Source organism: Hemicordylus capensis, chromosome 6 (genome assembly GCF_027244095.1).
Source record: "Hemicordylus capensis ecotype Gifberg chromosome 6, rHemCap1.1.pri, whole genome shotgun sequence".
In the NCBI taxonomy this organism is placed as follows: domain Eukaryota; kingdom Metazoa; phylum Chordata; class Lepidosauria; order Squamata; family Cordylidae; genus Hemicordylus; species Hemicordylus capensis.
Genome location: NC_069662.1, coordinates 16848748 through 16869837, shown reverse-complemented (window position 1 = coordinate 16869837; position 21090 = coordinate 16848748). Strand labels below are relative to the sequence as shown.

At 46.2% G+C, this 21090-nt stretch overlaps 2 protein-coding genes across 11 annotated transcripts in view; one reads left to right on the top strand and one right to left on the bottom strand.

The window, feature by feature from the left end:
* The window catches only part of MMP25 (matrix metallopeptidase 25), a 35557-nt gene extending 24404 nt beyond the window's left edge, over positions 1–11153 (top strand). For all 8 annotated transcript variants that reach the window (XM_053261575.1, XM_053261577.1, XM_053261573.1 and 5 more), the window contains 5 exons: positions 768–849; positions 3920–4002; positions 5223–5375; positions 6853–7113; positions 9842–11153. In XM_053261575.1, coding sequence (XP_053117550.1) covers positions 768–849; positions 3920–4002; positions 5223–5375; positions 6853–7113; positions 9842–10083 — 821 coding nt within the window. In that variant the 3' untranslated portion in view covers positions 10084–11153. The remainder of the gene's footprint in view (positions 1–767; positions 850–3919; positions 4003–5222; positions 5376–6852; positions 7114–9841) is intronic.
* A 91-nt stretch (positions 11154–11244) lies between these two features.
* LOC128329820 (integrin alpha-X-like) overlaps positions 11245–21090 on the bottom strand; it is a 66821-nt gene continuing 56975 nt past the window's right edge. For all 3 annotated transcript variants that reach the window (XM_053261566.1, XM_053261568.1, XM_053261567.1), the window contains 9 exons: positions 20316–20398; positions 20148–20231; positions 19249–19321; positions 17089–17196; positions 16826–16894; positions 16565–16687; positions 15076–15174; positions 14500–14610; positions 11245–14023 (listed from right to left, as the gene is read on the bottom strand). In XM_053261566.1, coding sequence (XP_053117541.1) covers positions 13925–14023; positions 14500–14610; positions 15076–15174; positions 16565–16687; positions 16826–16894; positions 17089–17196; positions 19249–19321; positions 20148–20231; positions 20316–20398 — 849 coding nt within the window. In that variant the 3' untranslated portion in view covers positions 11245–13924. The remainder of the gene's footprint in view (positions 14024–14499; positions 14611–15075; positions 15175–16564; positions 16688–16825; positions 16895–17088; positions 17197–19248; positions 19322–20147; positions 20232–20315; positions 20399–21090) is intronic.

The window sequence follows — 21090 nt, the reverse complement described above, 5'->3', positions numbered from 1 at the left end:
AGTTCCTGGCATAGGTCATCCACTAGAGCAACCAAGGCAGTCTCAGTCCCATATCCGGGGCGGAAGCCAGATTGAAAAGGGTCCAGATAATCCGTATCATCCATGACCCTCTGCAGCTGGGACGCCACCACACGCTCTATCACCTTGCCCAAAAAGGTCAAATTCAAATGAATGAATGAAGTCAGGAGCAGAGGCAAAGATCAACCATGCAGATGAGACAAGGAGAGCTGGTCTTGTGGTAGCATGCATTAGTTGTCTTCTTTGCTAAGCAGGGTCTGCCCTGGTTGCATTCAAATGGGAGACTACTGTAAGATATTCCCCTTAGGGGATGGAGCCGCTCTAGGAAGAGCAGATCCAAGTTCCCTCCCTGGCATCTCCCAAGATAGGCCTGGGAGAGACTCCTGCCTGTAATCTTGGAGAAGCCACTGCCAGTCTGTGTAGGGTGTAGACAGTACTGAGCTAGATGGACCAGTGGTCTGACTTGGTAGAAGGCAGCTGCCTATTTTCCTAGCTAGGAGCCAGGGGTCAGGCAGAAAGCCAGGTGAGTCAGGAAGTTGAATAGCCAGATCAGTAAATGCAAACACTGTCAGGACCAAAGAGACCTTGAAATTAAGGGAAGGCCTGCTGTAGACAGGAAGCTTCTTATAGCTCAAGGAGAGCCTCACAGGGAGGAGGCAGCCTGGAAATCCACAAGTTGCTATGGCACAGCAAGTCGCCAGAAGTGTAGTCCCGGTGAATCCTGACACTGTGTTTGTCCTCCACTCTAGGAAAGCCCCATGCTGATTCTCCTCCAGATCGAGATGGCCCAGCATTGCCAGTTCCCACTGCAGCCCCCATCCCCACCTATGGGTGAGTATCCTTCCTTGACGGATGGTAACTCTGGTAACTCCCTGAGCTCCCTCATCAGCCCTTATTGACCACACGAGGAGGAGTACTCTACATTGACTGCCAGGCACTGAGTCAAAACTGGAGTGAAAGCCAGGCCCAATCAAGATGAGGCAAGCAAAATAAATGGTTGGTGAGGTGGTGGCACTTAGGGATATGCAAACCTGTTCGAATTCAAACCGAACCAGCCATCAGGTTCGAGCTGCAGGTTCAAATCTGAACCGAACCAGGGGGTGGTTCGATTCGAACTGGTTTGAATTGGTTCAAACCAGTTCAGACCTCCAAAAGTGGGTGGGATGGTAGCTGGCACCCATGGCTACCTACCAGCCAAACCCCAAAGCAATCAGACACTCGTACGATTTTTTATGAATTTTTGAAAATTATTTTTATTTTTTCCTCATAGGGTATAATGGGACTCGAACCAGCCCATTATTCCTTATTGTGGAGCACCCATGGGTGCCAACAACCACCCAAACCCTGAAGCAATCAGACACTCCTACGGTTTTTTTATGAATATTTGAAATATTTTCAATTATTTTTCTCATAGAGTATAATGGGACCCGAACCAGCCCATATCACCTATTGTGGAGCATCTAGGGGCACAAAAGTGGGGTAGATGGTAGACAGACAGGGGTGCCTACTGCCCACAAAACCCCAAGGCAATTGGACACTTCTCTGATTATTGGTGAATTTTTAAAGTATTTTTGAATTCCTCATAGGGAATAAATAGGATTGCAGCAAATGTATAGCTTCACGTCGGCGGGGAAGGAGTGTGGTGGGTGGTAGTTCCCAGGGTGGGCAAGGAAGCTATCAGAATTATTTGAAAGGAATTGAGCAAAGGGCTGATTTTTAAGTGATTTTTGAAGTTTATGTGTCTCTAAGGTTAGCAGATGAGAGTGGATTCATGGTTTGTCATTGAAAATCTAATATGCTACCAAAGAATCTACACTCAGAACACTTCAGAAACAACAAAACCCAGTACCCCATGGGTTAGCAACCCATGTGGGTGGTTGGCACCCTCTTTGCACTAGACCGCCACTAACTCTGGGCCACCCCAGCACCCCACAAGTGCCTTTAAGGTTTTTCTCCATAGGGAAGAATGGAGGTTTCAGCAGCCCCATAACTGCACTTGTGGGGTGCTGGGGTAGCCTAGAGCGAGGGTGCCAACCACCTCCATGGGTTGCTAACCCATGGGGTACTGGTTCGAACCTGGTTCGAATTTGAACCGAACCGAGCAAACTGGTTTTGTGCACATCCCTAGTGGCACTTTGGGCCCACAATCAGAGGACCCTGCCCGTTCAGCCTGAAATAGGATCCTGGAAGCAGGGCAACTAGATTAATTGTCAGGACTGGGGATGGCACAGGGACCCAGAAAAGGTGCATGTGAAAAGGGGCCTGGGGGACTCCTAGTTAAATAACAGACAAGTTTGCTTCTACTTCTTTGAGCACATCCAGGAGCTTTCCCAGACAGCAGGCTTTACCGTGGGTTTACTGCCAGTTCAAAGTTGCCAAAAAACCCACCACTACAAAAAATGGATTTTTAAAAAAATCCTGGATATAAATCAGGCTACACTTTAACATGCAATGAAAAACTCTAATCGTGTGTGAAGTGCTCCCTGATAGCTTGCAGGGACTTTGGGGTAAATTTGGGTGATATGTGAACGCACACTTCCATTCCGGAGGAAATGCCAACTAAAAGCCAGGTGTGGAAAACTTCCAGCAGTAGCTTTTATATATTCAGTTGAAGATGAGCAGCACCAGCCATTCAGGTGGGAGACATAAAACATAGTCTCTACTCTTCTAGGCTGTGATTTATTCCAACTTCAGTGCAAATTCTGACTCAAGATGCAACAAGCCATCCATGTGACTTTTGAGTACATCGCACAAGTTCTGAGCACCATCTGCTGACAATCCATGAAAAAGCCATGTCTTTTTCAAGCTAGAACAAAGGCAGTATTGAAAAGACACGGCTTTTTCCCAGACTGTCAACACGTGGTGCCAAAAACTTATGCGACGTACTTGAATTTGAGGATGGTTTGTTACATCTCCCTTCAGAATTGGTGCTGAAGTTGGGATAACTCACCATCTAGAAGAGCCCTGGGTAGACAGGCTGTGTTGACTGACAGTGAGTGATGTAAAAAAAACTGTACTTAGTGCTGTCAGACGCCGCGAGCCTGATTCATGCCAGAATCGCATGACATCATCCAGTGCAGGCCAGCATATCGAATAGCGAAATGTGACCTGGAAGACCTAAGTTCAAATCACCACAGAGTTGGTTTCTCTTGCCTTCAGGGCCCCATCTATATATATTTGGAGAGTACTTATGACATAGCAGACAAGGTTCTTATGAGGAAGACTGGAAAATTAAACATCACAGACTGAACTGCTCTGATGTCGCAACATGTCCATTTCAATTCCCAAATAGCCATGTTAGCAGAAATGCTGCAAAGAGACCAAAATAAAATTGTGGCACCCTCAAGATTTCACTAGCCTGTGTGCCCAGTCCCCCTTTATTCATCTAATGAAATGCAAGTAGACATATGGATGAGTTGAGATGCAGTAGAAGTGAAAGCAAGTGTAATAAATGGGAGATCAAAAGATGGTAGAAATGTAGAGGAAACATCCTGATGGCTACAGTGTGCAACATGGAAGCATGATTCATGCAGTGTCCCACAACCTCCCCCCCCCCCGTGGAACCAAGTTAATCAGAATATTTTGTGGTTGCTGGAAGGGAAGCTGAAGGTTGACTTGGCAGGGGGACGCCTCCCAGGGACAAGGTGGACTAAAGGACAGAGGGGGGCCTAAGGACCCAGGGTTGAGAGCTGAACAAAAAAGACTTTTACAAAATGAAGAGGATGAGGGGGAACCCTCATCTGGAGCCAGGAGGAGTTGTGTGCTGTTTACAGAGTGTGAGTAGTGCCAAGTCCATGGGGAGAGCTGAATTTCACAAACTGATGTTAAGAGAATGTAAAGCCAGGTCTTGAGACAGAAACAAAATCCTGAGCCCTAAACGTGTCTCTCCCTTCCTTTTTAGGCCACGCCTGCCATCACCTGATCGTTGTAAGGCCCATTTTGATGCCATCGCCAATATCCGTGGGGAAGTTTTCTTCTTCAAGAGTAAGCAAAGCATGAGGAGGCTTTTCCAGTTTAGCGGATGTGGGTGGGAGGCAGGAGGGAAAGTTTCAGGCTTTGGTGGGTCCCCTGACTAAACCTTCCAAGGGATTAAAGCCAGACTTGGGGGCTCTGGCCTCCTACTAATGGGGAGTGCTCCCTTTCATCCTCATTTGTTCTTCTTGTATAACAGAGGCCTGCTCCTCCCAGGGCCATGATCTATCTATCTAATTCACTAAGACATACCCGTAGCTAATTCCATGCATGGCAGCTGCTGCAAGATTTCTTGAGTTAGGGGGGGAGGAGAGGAAGGTGAGCGGCCAGCGAAAGGAAGTGGCAGCGCCAGCCGCTGGGCGGCGAGAGAAAGCAAAGGGGCGGCCGGGGCAGCCACCACCTGGCGAGAAGAAGCGGCAGGTCGGCTGCCGAGAGGAAGTGGTGGCCTGGGCTGAAGGTGGGGTGGGAACGGCTGAAGGGATGGGGGGGGAGACAGGGGCAACTAGGGAGCGCAGATGTTCTGCGCCAGGTCAACTAGTTAATTTTATTTATTTCATGCTTCCGGGTGTCTTGTGCTTTAGCACAACCATGTGGCTCTCGGAGTCACTCTTATAAAGGAGCTTCACTGTCCTGAGGCTGCATGGAGATGGATAGGCACACTTCATGCATTTCAGTGCATGTCTCTGAGGGTCAGACTGTCTGTGACACAGAAAATCTGTGACCGTGTCTCCCAGTATATTTTCTTTTTTTCCAAAGAGTGTGTGTGTAAAGGGGGCTGCTGATTTGATCAGGGAAGTGGTGGAACTTAGGATCATAGGAAGCTGCCATATACTGAGTCAGACTATAGGTCTGTCTAGCTCAGTATTGTCTTCACAGGCTGGCAGTGATTTCTCCAAGGTTGCAGGCAGGAGTCTCTCTCAGCCCTATCTTGGAGATGCGGCCAGGGAGGAAACGTGGAACCTTCTGCATGGTGCTGGGGGTAGGAGTGTTTTGGCCCTTTCCTGAGTCCAGTTTTCCTGCTGTAAAGCTGATAAAAGGAACTCCTGGACATCACCGGCACCCGGACCTGCAGGGACAGGGCTGGGTCCAAGAGAACCCCCAAGGTTACCCCCTTGTTCTTTCAGGGGGAGGAGTGTGACCCCTTCCAAGACCAGATCTGCCTGGTTGATGTGAGGGATTTCTGAGTTTGGTTTCTAATCTAGTTGAAGAGATTGTATCACTTTTTGTTGCAGATAAACATTTCTGGAGGATGCAACCTGCCCGTAACTTGGTTTCTCTGGAACCGGCACAGATACTGCGGTTCTGGAATGGACTCCCCCAGAATTTCAAGGCCATCGATGCCGTGTACGAACGTGTTAATGACAGCCAGATTGTGTTCTTCATTGGTAAGTAGCAGGAAGCGATGGGCCTTCCTTATTCTTAGAGAGTGGAACCCAATGTTCAAGAAGGTGTCTTTGGCCTTGGCAAGGGTTAGGTTCCATGTACCCAGATCCTGGGATCCAGGGGGATTGGCTGACAGTCCTCGTGAGCCAAAAGCAGGTGCATGGTCCAAAGCAGAGAGGCATCAAATTCTAGGGTAGCCAATCAGGCTCAAAGGAGCCAGAAGCAATGGTGTAGTCATCATAACTAGGCAGAGCTCAGCATCCACAGTATTCCAAGATAGAAATGGATCAGGCACTTCACAATGCGCTCACACTAGAGATAAGTTGCTGAGACTGAGATTCGAAGCCAACCCCAACTCGTGAACTTTATCGGGCCAGGTGGACAGAGATTGGCCCTTGGGGTCACCTGATGGAATGCTCAAGCAGGCTGGTAGTGCAGCCTAGAGGGCGCCATTGACCCACATTACATGATAGGGCCTCCTGCATGTTGTGTGCAGGCTGCCTAGAGCCACTCTAGGTGTATGCAGCTGATGTCTATTAGGAAGTTGCTCTTTCCCCATGATCTCTCATTCAAGTTAAATGATAGTGAATGGAGTTGCATATTACAGGCATTATAAATATGTGCTGCAGCAGTCACAATGCCTGAAATACTTACGTTTGTACGTCACCTTGGGTGCCTTAGAATAGACTGAAATTTATAAATAATAGTGTTGCTGCTTGACTGTTGGGAGTCAGGCTCTGCAAAAGTGTTGGTTACTTAACGGATTGATTTAGAAGGCTATAAAGCTCCCTGGCAAGGCTCCTAACCCAGGCCGACAACAGGGTTTCTCCTGGGGAGAAGAGAAGCCTAGTTGCCCTTAAGGGAGCAGCGCATAATTCATTCACTGTGCCTGAACACAATGCGAATAATACTTCAGGGCATCTGATTCTGTACTAGAGAAAAAGTACTGATCAGCCCTGCTCTCTAGCTTACCGTTGTCTCAGGTTCGTTTGGCAGTGACCAGAGATGGGGCTTTTTTGTGGTGACTCCACAACTGCAAAATGCCCTCATCAGGTGCTCTCCTTGGCAAATTTTTAAAAGGCTGTAACAACCCTATTTTAATACAACTGTTTTTAACCGGGTTTATGCCGCTGACATCCTGCTTGATCTGTGTTGTATTATCCTGCATTGCTTTGTTAAATTTGTGAGGTTGTTGACCTAAATGACAGAATGCTAAATTTCTACAATAAGCTGAGGCTACATGTTGTTGTTCTTGTGCTTTAAAAATGTGATGTTCTTTATGTAGGTCCTTTTTATACACACCTGTTTTGTAGGTGTGCCTAAAAGACAATGCTATCTTTTTAAAAATAAGATAGAAGGCTCCTCCCCCCCCCACTCTCTTTAAAATGTGATATTCGTTTATGGAGGTCCTTTTATGCACACCTGCTAGGATGTCTTCTGGCTACATATAACTTACTTTCTCCTGTCTCCTCCTTTCAGGGTCCCATTACTGGGTGTTCACTGATACTCGAGTCAACCAAGGCTACCCCCGTCCCATATCCGACCTTGGCCTCCCTGCAAACACCATCATTGGGGCTGCATTTGTGTGGCCTCATAATGGCAAGACTTACCTTTTAGAAAGGGACCATTACTGGCGCTACGATGATCAGATAGGACGCATCGAGCCTGGGTATCCCAAGCCTGTCACCCTTTGGAAAGGGGTACCTACTGACCTGGACGATGTCATTCGCTGGAATGATGGTATGTTTATGCCACAGCATATTCTCTTGCACAACATCTTGAATGAGTCCATGGATCTATCTAGACAGTAAATTATTCCAACTTGAACACAAATCCCATTTCGAGATTTTACAGGGAGCCCACTTGATGTTACATATGTTGTCCATAGGCAAAACAGTGATTGGGTGTAAGTGTGCAGAGTGTGCCCTCTAGTGGTCGTTTTTGGTACACCCTCCTATTTTTATTGCACACTGTCCCTATAATCAGAATCAAGTCAGCTCTCTGAAGGTTTTAGAGTTGACTGAAGGGATGAGGTGGCAGTTGCAGGAAGCATTGTATTTATTTATTTATATCTAGAGGGGTTTGGGGATATGTTTGCAGCACCTGCAGTGCTGCAAAATAACGATGTCTGCCGATTCAAACCTTGTTACGCCTTTGATGTTGTCAAATTTCTTAGCATCATCAGCTAACCATCCATGAAAAAGCTGTGTCCTTTTCAAGTCAGAATAAAAGTAGTACTGTATTGAAAAGACTGAACTATCAATTGATGGCAACATGTTTAAACATCACATAGATGCCCTGTAAAATCTTCCATTAGAATTTGTGTTGAAGTTGGAATAAATGACTGTCCAGCTAGACCTTGTTTCTGCCTGTAATTCTGGTGCCTTAGTTCCACAAGTGCCAATTGGTGCATAACAATTCTGAATGTGACAATTCCACATATCTGTGTATACACCACAGGATACAGAATCTGGCACAGAACCTTTTGAGTCTCTGTTTTTCTAAACCATAATGGTTGCAAAGGATAGGTTTGTTACTCAGTTTTGCAAATACATTCACAAAAGAAGGGAGGCAACAACATTCACTATACTAGTCTGCCTAATGCCAACAAAATGAAAGGAAATACTAAAAGGAATTCTGTGGGGAAAATTCTAACTTGCTGCAGGTAACCAGGGATGTAATCTATATATTTATGTATTTATTCACATTTATATACCATCTCATATACACATCTCTGGACAGTTTAAATATTACATCATAAACAACAATTTAAACATTAAATCATTTTAAACAATTTAAAATAATTATCAATAAAACTTGCTCATAAGCCTGCAATTCTAGCTTAAGCCAGCTTCAGACATTATGCTGTATGGGTATACAGATACCTGTATACTTGTATATGGGTTTGTGTAAATTACTTTGCCTGTGTTCATTTTAAAAGTGAACCTAGATACAGGCCCTTCAAATGCATGGTAAAGATAGGAAGTGTACTTCTGTACCTGCATTCAGCATAACATGGGAATGACCGTACCTGTGTACAGATCTGTACACTCGTACAAGTGTTGAACATAATGTGTGAATGGGCCTTAAAAGTCCAAACAAGGTCTTGCACTACAACTGAATCACTGGCCAAAGCAGACATATAACCAGACATTTTGTAGTGAGGGGGGCCTAAAACTTCACAAGTCTGGATGAATGGCAGAAAGACAAGAAGTATGATGTGTTTAAAACTATTGTTTTGAGTATTAACTAGCTTAACCCACGCAGAGCATCTGTGCGCTGATACTTGACTCACCTTGATACCCTCACCTCAGAGATCTCTCCACCCTCTCCTGAGCTGAACTCCTGCTCCTCCTCCATCCCATTGCTTCCATCCCCTCACCCCTTTTGGTCGCGGCTGCAGCGTTGCCAGTGCATATTGGCAGCCCACGCCCATCCCTCACCCTTCCTTCTTTCTCTCTTTCCTTCCCTTTCTCTCTCCTCTACTCACTCTTCCCCTCCTTTTTTTCCTTTCTCTTCCTTCCTGAGCTAACAGATCTTGTTCATCTTGTTTCCTCATCTAATTCACACAGTGGCAGCCTCCTTCTTCTGAAGGGGCTCTTTCCCCCCTCACAACCCCTCTCTTTGCAGTCCCATGCCCTCTATCTATCTATCTTCTTCTCTCCTCTACAATCTTCTCACCAGTAACAGTTGCATTCTAACTGACCTTAACCATCACAGGCTCCTCTTCCCTATCTGCATATGGAATTCCCACTGCCCAATCACCACGATGCTCCTGCTCTGTTAATTCAATTGATAAAGCACTGTGTGGGCGGGACTTGCCACGCACCATTTGCCACGGACCACCTAAGCCCTATATCTATATAATCCCCCCCCCCCAAGTAAAAATAAATGCCTAGTACTTATCAGTCATCCTAATGCCTTTGAAAGACACTGGGCAGAGCACTGGAAGGTGTGAACTGGTTTCCTTGGTGCTGAGCAACTGAGCAGAATACTTCTAGTTTTCCTCCTCTTACAAGGGAGTTAGAAACACACTTCTGGATTGTTGATGAAAACTGAATTGTCAGGGAACAGGCCCAAAAATATCCCTGGTGGGCTGGGCAGACAGCCTCCACAAGCTTCCTTTTGGCTTTGTCTCTGAGAAGTCTGCAGGGGCAATGCAATTTCACATCCATGGGGCAGCTGCTAAAGAGAAATGCCACCCATGATGCTAACATGGATAAATCCACCTTCTTTGGAAAGGTTTGTTATAAGTAGCAGAGGCCCTCAGTTCCTATTGCTGGTAGTTCCCCAGGTTACCATTTTTGCACGTTAAGAACTGGCCATGGAACTGCAGTTTCCTTTGCGGTGTAATCCTACTTTTGAGGTTCATGCCTCCCCCAGCTGACTGCAGACAGTTTGTGGTGTCTTCCCAACCCTTTCAATAATCTGCCCTTTGTCTTGTTTTTGTCTCTGTCTCCCTCTGCAGGCAACACTTATTTCTTCAAGGGCACAGAGTACTGGAGTTTTACTGGTGGCAGTGTGGAGTCAGACGCCGGTTACCCTCGTTCCACCGCCCAGAACTGGATGCATTGCCAGGGCCCTGCCACAACCTCCCCTCCCAGACGCGGGCAACGTGGAGAGGGGGGAATGTGTCTCTGCACGGCATCTGCCCAGAAGCTCATCCCCCTGTTGGCTTGGATCCTGCCTTTCATTTGGACTTTGTGCTGACCCTTGACCAGCTTCGGAATTATGCACTTTATATACCAATGGAGGGGAATGGCTGGCAGAGAAATCTTGTATCCCCTTGGAATGCCTGCAGAGTAACTACTTTGCTTTCCCTCCCTCCCTCCCTCCCTGGTGTCCTCATGAAACTCCTCTTCCACCTCCCTTGGTCCCTCTGAACATCCTTTCCTGCAACTCCATACTTTAGGTTTTTGTTAGAGAGAGGTGCTGGGCCTTAAGCCTTCTTGCAAGCCATGCCCACTGACTTGGCAAGCCCATCCCCTAATCTCAGGTGTGTGGCAATGGTGTATGATTTCTCAGGGGTGAAGGAAAGGCACTCTGCATATGCTCAGGGATGCTCTCCTTTGCAATTACCTCATGCACCACAAAGGCTGAAATCAGGCTCAAATCAAGCCATACCATATGCCTTCAAGCTTCAGCTGCTGGCAGCTTTCCCCCTGCTTTGTAATTTCAAGGAAAAACCAAGATGTGAGCATCTGGCTGCTAGCAGGATTGTGGACTAGATGAACTTTTGGTTTGATTCAGCAGGGATCTTCTGATGTTCCATGCCCAGATGTGACTCGGGCACCTGCCCAGTAGAAAAGAGGATGCTGTGGGGCCAGTGAGAAGATACCCTTGTCAAGCAACTGAGGGGGAAGTAGGCGTAGGCCTTTGGAGCTTTTCTCCATTATGAGCAGGAGAAGAACAGTGGACCTGTCGGGGAGAGAAGTAGGCCCTCCTATCTTCAGAAGCGAAGCGATGCCTAGGAAGGCTGTGCTTCTGGGTGCCACTTGCTACACAGTGCTACACTGCCACTGAAATGATGTGCTTTTGTCTGAGTGGGGGAGGAGGGGGGGTGGGAGTAACTGCGAGCCACTCTGTGGAAGATCTTGCCTGGACCTGCAGAGTGTGTGTTGGAGGTTTTCTAACTTGCTTTCAGAGCTATGATTCCAGAAAGAGACAATAAGGTAATGGAGCGGGGTGGTAGGGTAGATAACCTAGGCTTGGAGGGAGGGATGCACAAGTTGGATATACATTGCCATCATTTTTTTATAATGAAAGCTAAATGGAAACTATCTTGAGTGTCAGGTCTGTTTCCCATCTCACAACAACGTTGTGTATGCATGCAACAAGAACAAAATCTTAGGTATGCCTTCACCAGCTTGGCCTGACCCTCCCCTGACCCATCAGGAACTTTGCCTGGGCCTGCAACACACCTCGCTTGCTAGAGCCTTCTGGGCTGGTCCTACCCAGGTGCTCCTGCTGTGATTTATGTGGCTCTGAGGTTGTCACTCATCTAGATCGGGTGGCCACCGAATTGCCACTTTAGAGAGAATGCCCAAAAGAAACTTGCGCATTTCCTTTTTCCTTATGGCCCCTGGGAAGGGCTGAACTTAGGAGCAGTGGAAATTTATTATCAAGAGTGGCTTTCTTATTATGAGCTACATTTTTATCTGGTCCTTCCTCAAAGGCACTCAAGGCAGCATATACGGACTCTTGTCCTATCCTTTATTCTTGCCACAACCTATGAAGTAGGTTAGGCTGAGAGACAATGACTGGCCTAAAGTCATGCCTGTGAATTTTGTGACTGATTGGGGATTTCAGCTCAGTTTGGCCCTTACACATGGTTAAAGGCCCAACTAGACTTGGCTTTAATCATGTGGTTTACCCGTTCTGCGTGTGTGGGTGCATGAGAGAGAAAATGAATAGCCATCTCCCCAATCTGGATCAGGACCACATAGGGGGAGGTAATTAACCCATTTCCACTACCCCAAGCTGGTTCAGAGGTCTGTGCACCACACCTACACATGATTTGGCCCTAAGGATAATATATTAACCACTGTGCCTCTCTTCAAGCTCAGGAGTATCTGGAAATTAGGTTTGCTGGAGGAGAAGGGAAAGTGGATCCCACAGAAGCATATAGTTGGAGGCAGGCTTACTTGATGCAGGAACTCCAGAGCTAGAGTATCCTTAACAGAAGCCTCTTCTTGAAGACCTCCAGTGCAGGAGAGGTCAGCCACGCCCCTCCTGAAGCCGAGGAGACTTTCATAGCACATTTTTGAAATTCTATGAAAATCAAAGCTGCTGCAGCAAGTACTACAAATGACAGGAAGATGTCAACACAAGCCTGAATCACATTCCACTGAATTTATGGGAAAGAGTAGCTGCACTCACTGTGACTGTTCACTATGACTCAACATCCTTTCTTTTTGAAAGAGCAGTGCTAAAATGTCTTGGTACAGTGAGAGCAAAATACTCCCAGACACTCTCAACTAATCAATTATACCCCACTCTGTCTCTTCCCCACTTTCCATCCTCATCACTTAGATTGATTTCTGGCAGGGCAGCTACTTTTTGTCTGACTCCTGCCAGTGGCCATTCATGCATCCAGCTCATGCATCAGCTAAAAGGTCATTACAAAACCGGACATCCTGCATTCAGCACTAACGGACATGATGGCTTCATGCAATGCAGAGAAGGACACAAAATGTGTAAACTTTGGCTTTTTTTGAAAGAAATTACATCAGTGTATGCTATTGGCATTGTGATATGAAAACAGGCTTGTGTCAAGTCTCACTTCAGGGTTTTTTCAGCTGCTACAGTGAAAAAGAAGAGAGGGTTCTGCTTTCACTGCAGGGCTTATGGCTTTTGACCATCCCCACCAAATCCTGTAGGCAAGAAAAATAATCTTTTTGGCTGCACAAAAAGGCACACACACACCTCAGCTCTTTCCTGCAAGACTAGCATAGCAGGGAAGAAGAAGGTGGCACCTTCTTGAGGTAAAAGCCTCAAGCCAAATTATCAGCATAAGTGCTTTGTTTCTATGGCAAGATGTAGGGCCAAAGTCACTCGTATGAACTAGGCCTAGGGTTCCCAACTCTCCGGCAATACGAGGGACGTCCCTCATTTCAGGGATGAAATGTTGGTCCCGATAGGGATAGCATTTGTCCTGAATTTTGGTGGTGGGGCGAACAGCGGCAATGTAAAATACTTGCAGTGAGGGCATTATTCCTTTTGCTATGTAAACTATTTTAAGGAGTTTTTGATTGAAAAGTGGTATAACTTGAAAATGTTCTAAATAACAACTATGCTGGCATTATTCAATAGCATATAATGCAATAACATATACGTCATTGATACTCAGGCTCTTGCGTACCACTGCATACACCTCCTGCCTACCCCCAGCCCCAACTTGTGTCCCTCATTCCGGCAATGAAATGTTGGCAACCCTAATTAGGCCTTAGACATGACATAGTAGCCAGTTCATGAGGTATAAAAGCAGTGGTCGGGGTCTGTGTGTGTGCACGCCAAAATTTTATCCTCCACTAACCCTTCATCTGCATGCCCCTTTTGATGTTAAAATTAGATCCATGCACCTGCCACCTCACACACAAACAGGGCAGACACATGTTGTGTATGTGTAGAGGGATATGCAGTCAATCAGATGAACAGCCCCTACCTGGAGCCTGAAGAGGTATGATTCAAGCACAGGTTTACCAGCTCGATGAGGACAGACAGTCTTTCTTTTGAATCATGATTTCACTGGTAATAAGAGAGAACTAAGCTAAATTGGTTCTAGCTTTCTAAGCTAAAGAAAAAACATTCAAACTTTCCATGGGCTGGAAGTTTGAGCTTCAGTTTGTTAATCTTTTTATTAAATTAACCAGTCAAGAAGCTCCCATCCTCTGTTCACTCTTCTTTCAAAGCCCCCCACCCATTCCTCCCCCAGGGAATCCAGAGGTCTTGCCTCTCAATCTGTTTTGCCCTTTCCTTCCTGCTTCCTGTCCCAGAAATCCTGTCCCTCAGGCCACCCCTCCCCCCAGGATATCTCCCATTCTCTTAGGAATTAGTTAGTTTGGGGAGTTGGCTGTGCGGCTTGTTCCGTGGGGGCAGCTGGTCCCGGTGTGGTTTCATGGGGTACACGGTTGCGTTTAAAAAATCCAACCTGGGAATGAGAGAGAGTGCAAAACTAAAGGAAAAACTAAAAACTAAAGGCCTCTCATTAGGCCCAAAACAGAGATGCCATGGAGAAAAACCAGAACACCACCGGTTTTTAACACTTGAAAGTGGTTGGAGGAGGGGACACAAATTTGCCTGGCCCAATGGCACAGGGGGAGGGGATATTTAGCCCTTCCCCCTTCTCTTTTCCCAATCCAAATCCACAGTTGCCACCATCCCTCCAGTACTGGTCTGCCCCACCCCCTGCCACAGACATGGCAGCAGTTTTGGCAAGGAAATTTCCATCAAGGAAATGACTATAGAGGAGAAAGGTTAGCTCCCCATTTCCCCCAGCTGCACCACGGCTCAGAGCCAATCCCCCTCCCTGCAGCTGCTTCTATGTTTTTGTTTTAAACCAGATCTTCTGTGCCATGTCCATCGGGCCCTTAGTCTGCCAGGAAGCAAGAACAGAGAGGGGTGTACCTTATACAAGATGGCCACCAGAATGGCTAAGAGCAGGATGCCTCCAGTGATGCTGCCAGCGATGATGGGGACGGGATTGAATGGTGAAATCAGCTCAACTTCAGTGCTGATCTGTATGGAGAGAAACTGAGTTCCTGGACTCTGGAGTTCTTGCCCCTCAACCACCACTTCTCCAAGTTCTCCAAGTCAAACTTTTAATGTCACTGACATGGTCAGTTATTTAAATGTTGCCAGAGCTTAGGGGGAAAGTAACCTCTTGTTTCAGTATTTAATTTGGGTAGTGGGGAGGTGGGAAGAGGTGATGGGGCCCATGCCTGCCTAGATTTCACCCCGCTCTGTGTCTTGGAAGCCCATCTTCCTAATCTCAGAGTTGGGGAGGCAGATTGTGGTGAAGGAGAACCTTCTATGTTCTCAGGAGGTTCTTACTTCACATGTTCCAGAGTACGGAAAATAGGTTGTGAGGCCCATAGAAAATCTGAATTCTGTGCCAGATAAAAGCTCAGGCTTTAATTATGAAATGCTCACAATCCTCCCCATGTCTGTTCAGGGACCCAGGAGTCCTGCCTTCCAAGTTACCTGTTTGTAATGAAATTCCTCTGGCTGACTCAGGAAAAACCGAGTTTCATCAACTGTCACAAACGCCTCACTGCGAAGATGGAGATTCTGAGACTCCAGCTGTGGGATTGGCAAGCAAATCAAACTGACCAGCGTAGGGGATACTAGATATGTCTACTAAAGAAATTACTCTATTTTGTCTCAGGACAGTCCAGACAGAAACCATCATCATGAACATCCAAAATGCATAAGGCATAAACAGGAAGGAATACTCAAAATGATTGAAAACTACTACTACTACTAATAATAATAATAGTCGAGAAGAAAGAAAAACAAGTTAAAATAATCGACATAGAATACCAGGGGATAGCAGAATAGAAGAAAAAGAAATAGAAAAAAATCACAAAATACAAAGATCTACAAATTGGAATTGAAAGGCTGTGGCAGAAAAAGACCAAAATAATCCCAGTGGTAATTGGCGCCCTGGGTGCAGTTCCAAAAGACCTTGAAGAGCACCTCAACACCATAGGGGCCACAGAAATCACCATCAGCCAATTACAAAAAGCAGCTTTACTGGGAACAGCCTATATTCTGCGACGATATCTATAACAATTGACAATAAAATTCAGCCATCCCAGGTCCTTGGGAAGGACTTGATGTCTGGAGAAAACAAACCAGTCAATAACACCTGTCTGACTGTGTAAACAAGAAATAATAATATAATTATAAGAACACACTCCATTCCATAAGAATAAGAAAAGCCCTGCTGGATCAGACCAAAGACCCATCTTGTCCAATATTCTGCTTTCCAGTGTGCCTAGGAAGCTCATAACCAGGGCTTTAAGGTAATAGCCCTCCCTGCTGATGCTCCCCAGCATCTGGTATTCAGTGATATACTGCCTCTGAACACGGAAACTCAATATTCCCATCAGGGCTAAGAGCCGTTGATAAACCCACCCTTCGTGCATTTGTCTAATACCACTAAATCTTCTACAGAATACAAAACATGTTGGAAAGAAGACATGAGGGAGGCAACAGAGGAAGAGAGGTGAAGAAGCGTGAAGGACTAGATGCTTGAAGCTGATGCAAATAGTAGCGACTGGTGTCATGAAAAGGAGTAATTTTGTAAACCGCCTTGAAATCATTTTAATGGAAGGCGGAATAAATATTTAACAATCAATGTATATAAATAATGTGGTCCCAGAGTTAGGAGGAGCATGATTTATCTCACAGGTCTGCTACCATCATGTCCAGCTTGATCAACTTTCCTCTTTGGTCCGGCTCCACAACCAAACACTCACAATATGCTAACCAAAAGGGAGGACTCTTTCATTATCTCCCAAGCCCCATGATATCCTCCCATCTATCCAGCATTTTCATGTCCCCTCTGAAGATGGTCAGGTTTGGAGGAGGTTGAGCTAAGAACAGGAATCTTCTTCTCCCAAGGGAATCATCATTCCTAAACAGTACATTGCAATATTCCTGAAAACCTGAAGGAGGCACCGCTTACCTGGGAAGCATCTTTCTGTCTGTAAAAATCCCCAGAAAAGTTGACCTTGATGGACTCTCCCTGAGAGAGATGGGCAATCTGGCAATGAACCTTAGTGCAGACAGAAGCTCCCAGGCACCCTCTCTGTCAAAACACAAAACAATACGTTGGCATTACCAACTGCCCCAGAGGCAGCAGCATCTCTGCCCTGGGTGAGAGGAATCTTTATAGAAATAGCCACTAACCATCCTAGAGGGGCTAGGTTTTCTGCCAGATTCTTACCGTGATTTGTTTCTCAGGGTGCTTAGTCTCGATTCCTGTTTCAGGAGCAGACGGAGTGGTGCATATGAGCTGGAGGAAACATAGTATTCTGTGAGTCTGCAAGCAAACTCCCACTTCTACCACATTCATTAATCTCCGCTGCCATCTTTAGCTTTCTACCCACAGACCTTCCCAACCACCCCGAAGTACTCAGGTGTTCTGCCTCACAGGACCTCTCATCTAGAGCCTCCCACTTGCTGCCTCCCCGCCAATCTCCAATTCACCTTTTCACTATTGATTGATGTTATATTCCAGAAGAATCCCAGTTCAGTCTGTAAGGGGAGCTCAAAGGTCACGTTAAGTGAGATGGGGTTTGCATCCAATTTTCTGACCTATCAGAAGAAGGGGGGGGGAGATTGTGCAAAGCAACAAGGAAAGAAAAGGAAATCAAGGAATGATCCAAGAAATTAGATCAGAAATGATCCAATGTAAGGAGAAAAACAGCTGCATGGATTGTTCTTTTCTCCCCAATGCATTTCAATCGACTTAAATTAGTTTCTTAATATATTTTTGGAATAGGGTTAATAAATCAGATCCCCACCCCCTTGAGAATAAATTGTATAACAGAAACTGGAAATAAACAGCTGTTTTCTTTCTGTGTAGGAAATGTCATATATTGGCCATATTTGTATTTGTAATATAGTTGGATTTTTTAAATCTCCTGGCTGACCCATTCCTTTCCTCGGGTAGATTTATTTAATTTATTTATTTGTATACCACCTGATATATATATCTCTAGGCAGTGTACACAATTCCACCTTGATTGCTGGTTAATAGCTCACAGGTGGAAACTAATGACTGGCAGTCAGCTGGAAATCTCTTTGTGTTTGCATGAGATACCCATCTTCTCATATGCATCCCACATGATGACACATCCCTCAAAGTAAGGTGCAACCCCTAAGGTCATCTATCAAGTGCCATTCCAACCCAGAAGGGCATCAAACAAGGCTGCATTCTTGCCTCGCTCTTGTTCAACTTCTACATTAAGGCCATTGTGGGCCACCTTAATAAATCAGTTTCACCTTCCCAAGCTGGCAGAGAGACACATCTCTACTCTGCTCTATGCAGATGATGCAGCAGTTCTCTCTGTGACCCCCATAGGTCTCAGAAGACCTCTAAGGGCACTCGCCCAATACTGCAAGGAAGACCAGTTGGAAATCAACTATCACAAAACCAAAAGAATGGCCTTCGCTAAGAGACCCAAGACACACTACTAGCATATAAATGCACACAAAATTGAACTGGTCTCATGCTTTCAATACCTGGGGGTGGTCTTCCATGCCTCTGGCACCAGAAAAGCTCATGGCTCCCATGCTGCTCAAAACGCACAGAGGAGAATTGCTGCCATCCTAAAATTCTTCCAATCAAAAGAAGGCCACTGCCACTACATACTTGCAGCCCTTAAACTGTTTGAAGCCAAGCTACTGGCGCAACTCCTCTATGGTGCCAAATTGGGGCACCTTTCCAACTTCGCCCCACCGCAGCTTGTCCAGTCCAAATTCCTAAGAGCACTTCTCAAAGTCCCGCAGTGTGTCTCCAATGCTAGCCTACGTCTGGAGACAAGTCTGGTGAAAGTGGAGGCCAGAGTTTAGATGGCCATATTCAACTACTGTCAAAGATTGAGACTGCCTTGGTCGCTCTAGTGGATGACCTACGCCAGGAACTAGACAGGGGGAGTGCATCCCTGTTGGTCCTGCTGGACCTCTCGGTGGCGTTCGAAACCATCAACCATGGTATCCTTCTGGGCCGCCTCTCGAGTATGGGAGTCGGAGGTACCACAGTCTTTCTCCCAGTGGAGGATTGGGCCTGAAGTCCTTTTTGGTGGCCATGCTAGTGGCTACTATGTCTTTCACCACAAGATTCTCCAGGAATGATGCTGTGTCTGAGGCATTATGGGCAAACAAAGATGGCGCTACTCCTGCTACCACCATAGCAACAAACGTGACCACCTGTGAACCCTAGGAGGGGGGCAACCAAAGGGTGTTTTGTCGAGGACTCCTTCCAGCCTGGGGCTGGACCTGATCTAACATACTCTCAGACCAAATGCATAGACAAATAAAGCCTTGTGGCCCACAAAATACCAGCGGGGTCATGACAATTTTCAGTAGAGTTTCTCCAATAGGGTGCTGGCTCCAGAGGATAGGAGCAGCTATGAGGAAAGCCCTGAAGCTTCAGCTCCATGATGGAAGGGTCTCAAAGCAAGGTCTCTCCCTCAGATCTTAAAGGGTGGGTGGCTGATGTCACACAGGAAGCAGTGTTAGTGAAGTTCATAGTGAGAAATGATGGGTGCCTGGATTGTGTGGATGGAAGGTGGATGTACATGTGGAAGGTGGATTTTTAGTTTTTATGTGCATAAAGATGGGTGAATGGGGCAAGCACAGTACCTCGTAGGCATGTGTGAGCGTCTTCTTCTCTGGGTTCACTATTGAGAAATTAAGATGCGTAGTGGACTTGAGCCTGGTGGAGAATGGACAAGACAGAAGTTCACATGAGTCACCAAGAGGGAATAAGTTTCTCTGTAGTATGGTGTAGTATTTCTAGTATCTCATAGAAATGCCAGGAGATAGAGCTATGCCACTCTAAATCCACAGGGAATCACAGCCAAATGGCAGCAGCTTTCCATTTAAAGCCAGAAGTTCAGGACATGTGTGGCTCTAGTTCTTGAAAGAGGCACCAGCAGGCAGCTGAGTCAATGTCCCTTGAGAAGGCGAGGCAGGGGCCCTGCACTCCCCACCCTGTGGCACAGTCACCACCTGAGATTGCCGCCTCACTGCGCCTCATTCTAGAGCCACCCCTGCATCCACTGGCATTTCTTCTTGGGGAAGGTTTTTAAAATGCTGCTGAAGCATGCACTGGGACATCACCAGCATGGATCTCCAGGCTCTTAGGAAACAGAGGGTCCTTTCCCAGCACCTGAACCTGAGATCCTTTCATTGGCAATGCCAGGGATTCAGCCCGAGTCCTCCTGCACCCAAAGCAGGCACTCTACCACCAAGCTACAGCCCCTCCCTCTTACAACATGCCAGACTGCTTCTTTTGTATTTCCCCTCATATTTCCACTTGGGAGATGGAGCCAAAGTGAGCAGCAACTGGCCAGTCCTTTTGTTATGCAGAAAATAGCCAAGAAGCCTCGGCTGATAGGAGTTAATGGATAGGAGGTAGTTGGCAACCTCTCTGTGTGTTTGAATGAGATAGTCATCAGAGTTTAGGGGAAGTGGCAACTTGGAGAGAAGGAAGAGATAAAAGCAGGAGAATGAACAGGAACGGGGAGGAGTGGAATTACCTCTCTACGATGACGTTGGCCGGGTGCAGCACAGGCAGCTGCTTGGTGGCTTCGTTGTCACCCAGAGTGTCATTCTCATTCTGACTAGAAGGCAAAAGGAGAAAACAGACTAAGGGATGGTGAGTTAGAAAGCACAGAGATAGATGGACAAGCTGTGGTCTCCCCTACCTGTGCACGTTAACGGTGAAAGAAACTAACTTGTCAGCCCAGGAAACAGCACTGGAAGAGCGGAAGGAGAGCTGAAGGAGAGCCTTGAGGGAACAGAGGGCAGAAATCGATGAGGTTGTAGAAACAGACTTTCACATTCATCTTTTGCTCTGTCACTGTCATGCTTGCCGTTTCCCTCCCCCTTAAAAAAAAAAAAAAGTCTTAAATGTTTGCAACTTAAATGCCAGCTCCTGCAGTTTAATTAATTGCCGATAGATCCCACTGGTAGTGAAAGTTTAGAAACTGCAGAGCCATAGTAGATACTGTGGCATTATTATTTATATTTATTATTATTATTATTAATTACTATTACTATTACATTTATATCCCGCTCTTCCTCCAAGGAGCCCTGAGCGGTGTACTACATACTTGAGTTTCTCCTCACAACAACCCTGTGAAGTAGGTTAGGCTGAGAGAGAAGTGACTGGCCCAGAGTCACCCAGCTAGTTTCATGGCTGAATAGGGATTTGAACTCGGGTCTCCCCGGTCCTAGTCCAGCACTCTAACCACTACACCACGCTGGCTCTCATGGCTTAGAACATCATATTGTTCTAAAATAATATATTCCATTTTTGTGCTGGGCAAAATTGATGATCATATTGCAATTTGTTTCTGGCTTATTTGCCAAAGAGCTTCCAGATACATTTACTTTAATCTTAAAACTGGTCTCTGTTTCACTTGTATCAGTTCTGTGTTGTATAGTATCCTCTTATAACAACCAAAGTTGATCACTTAA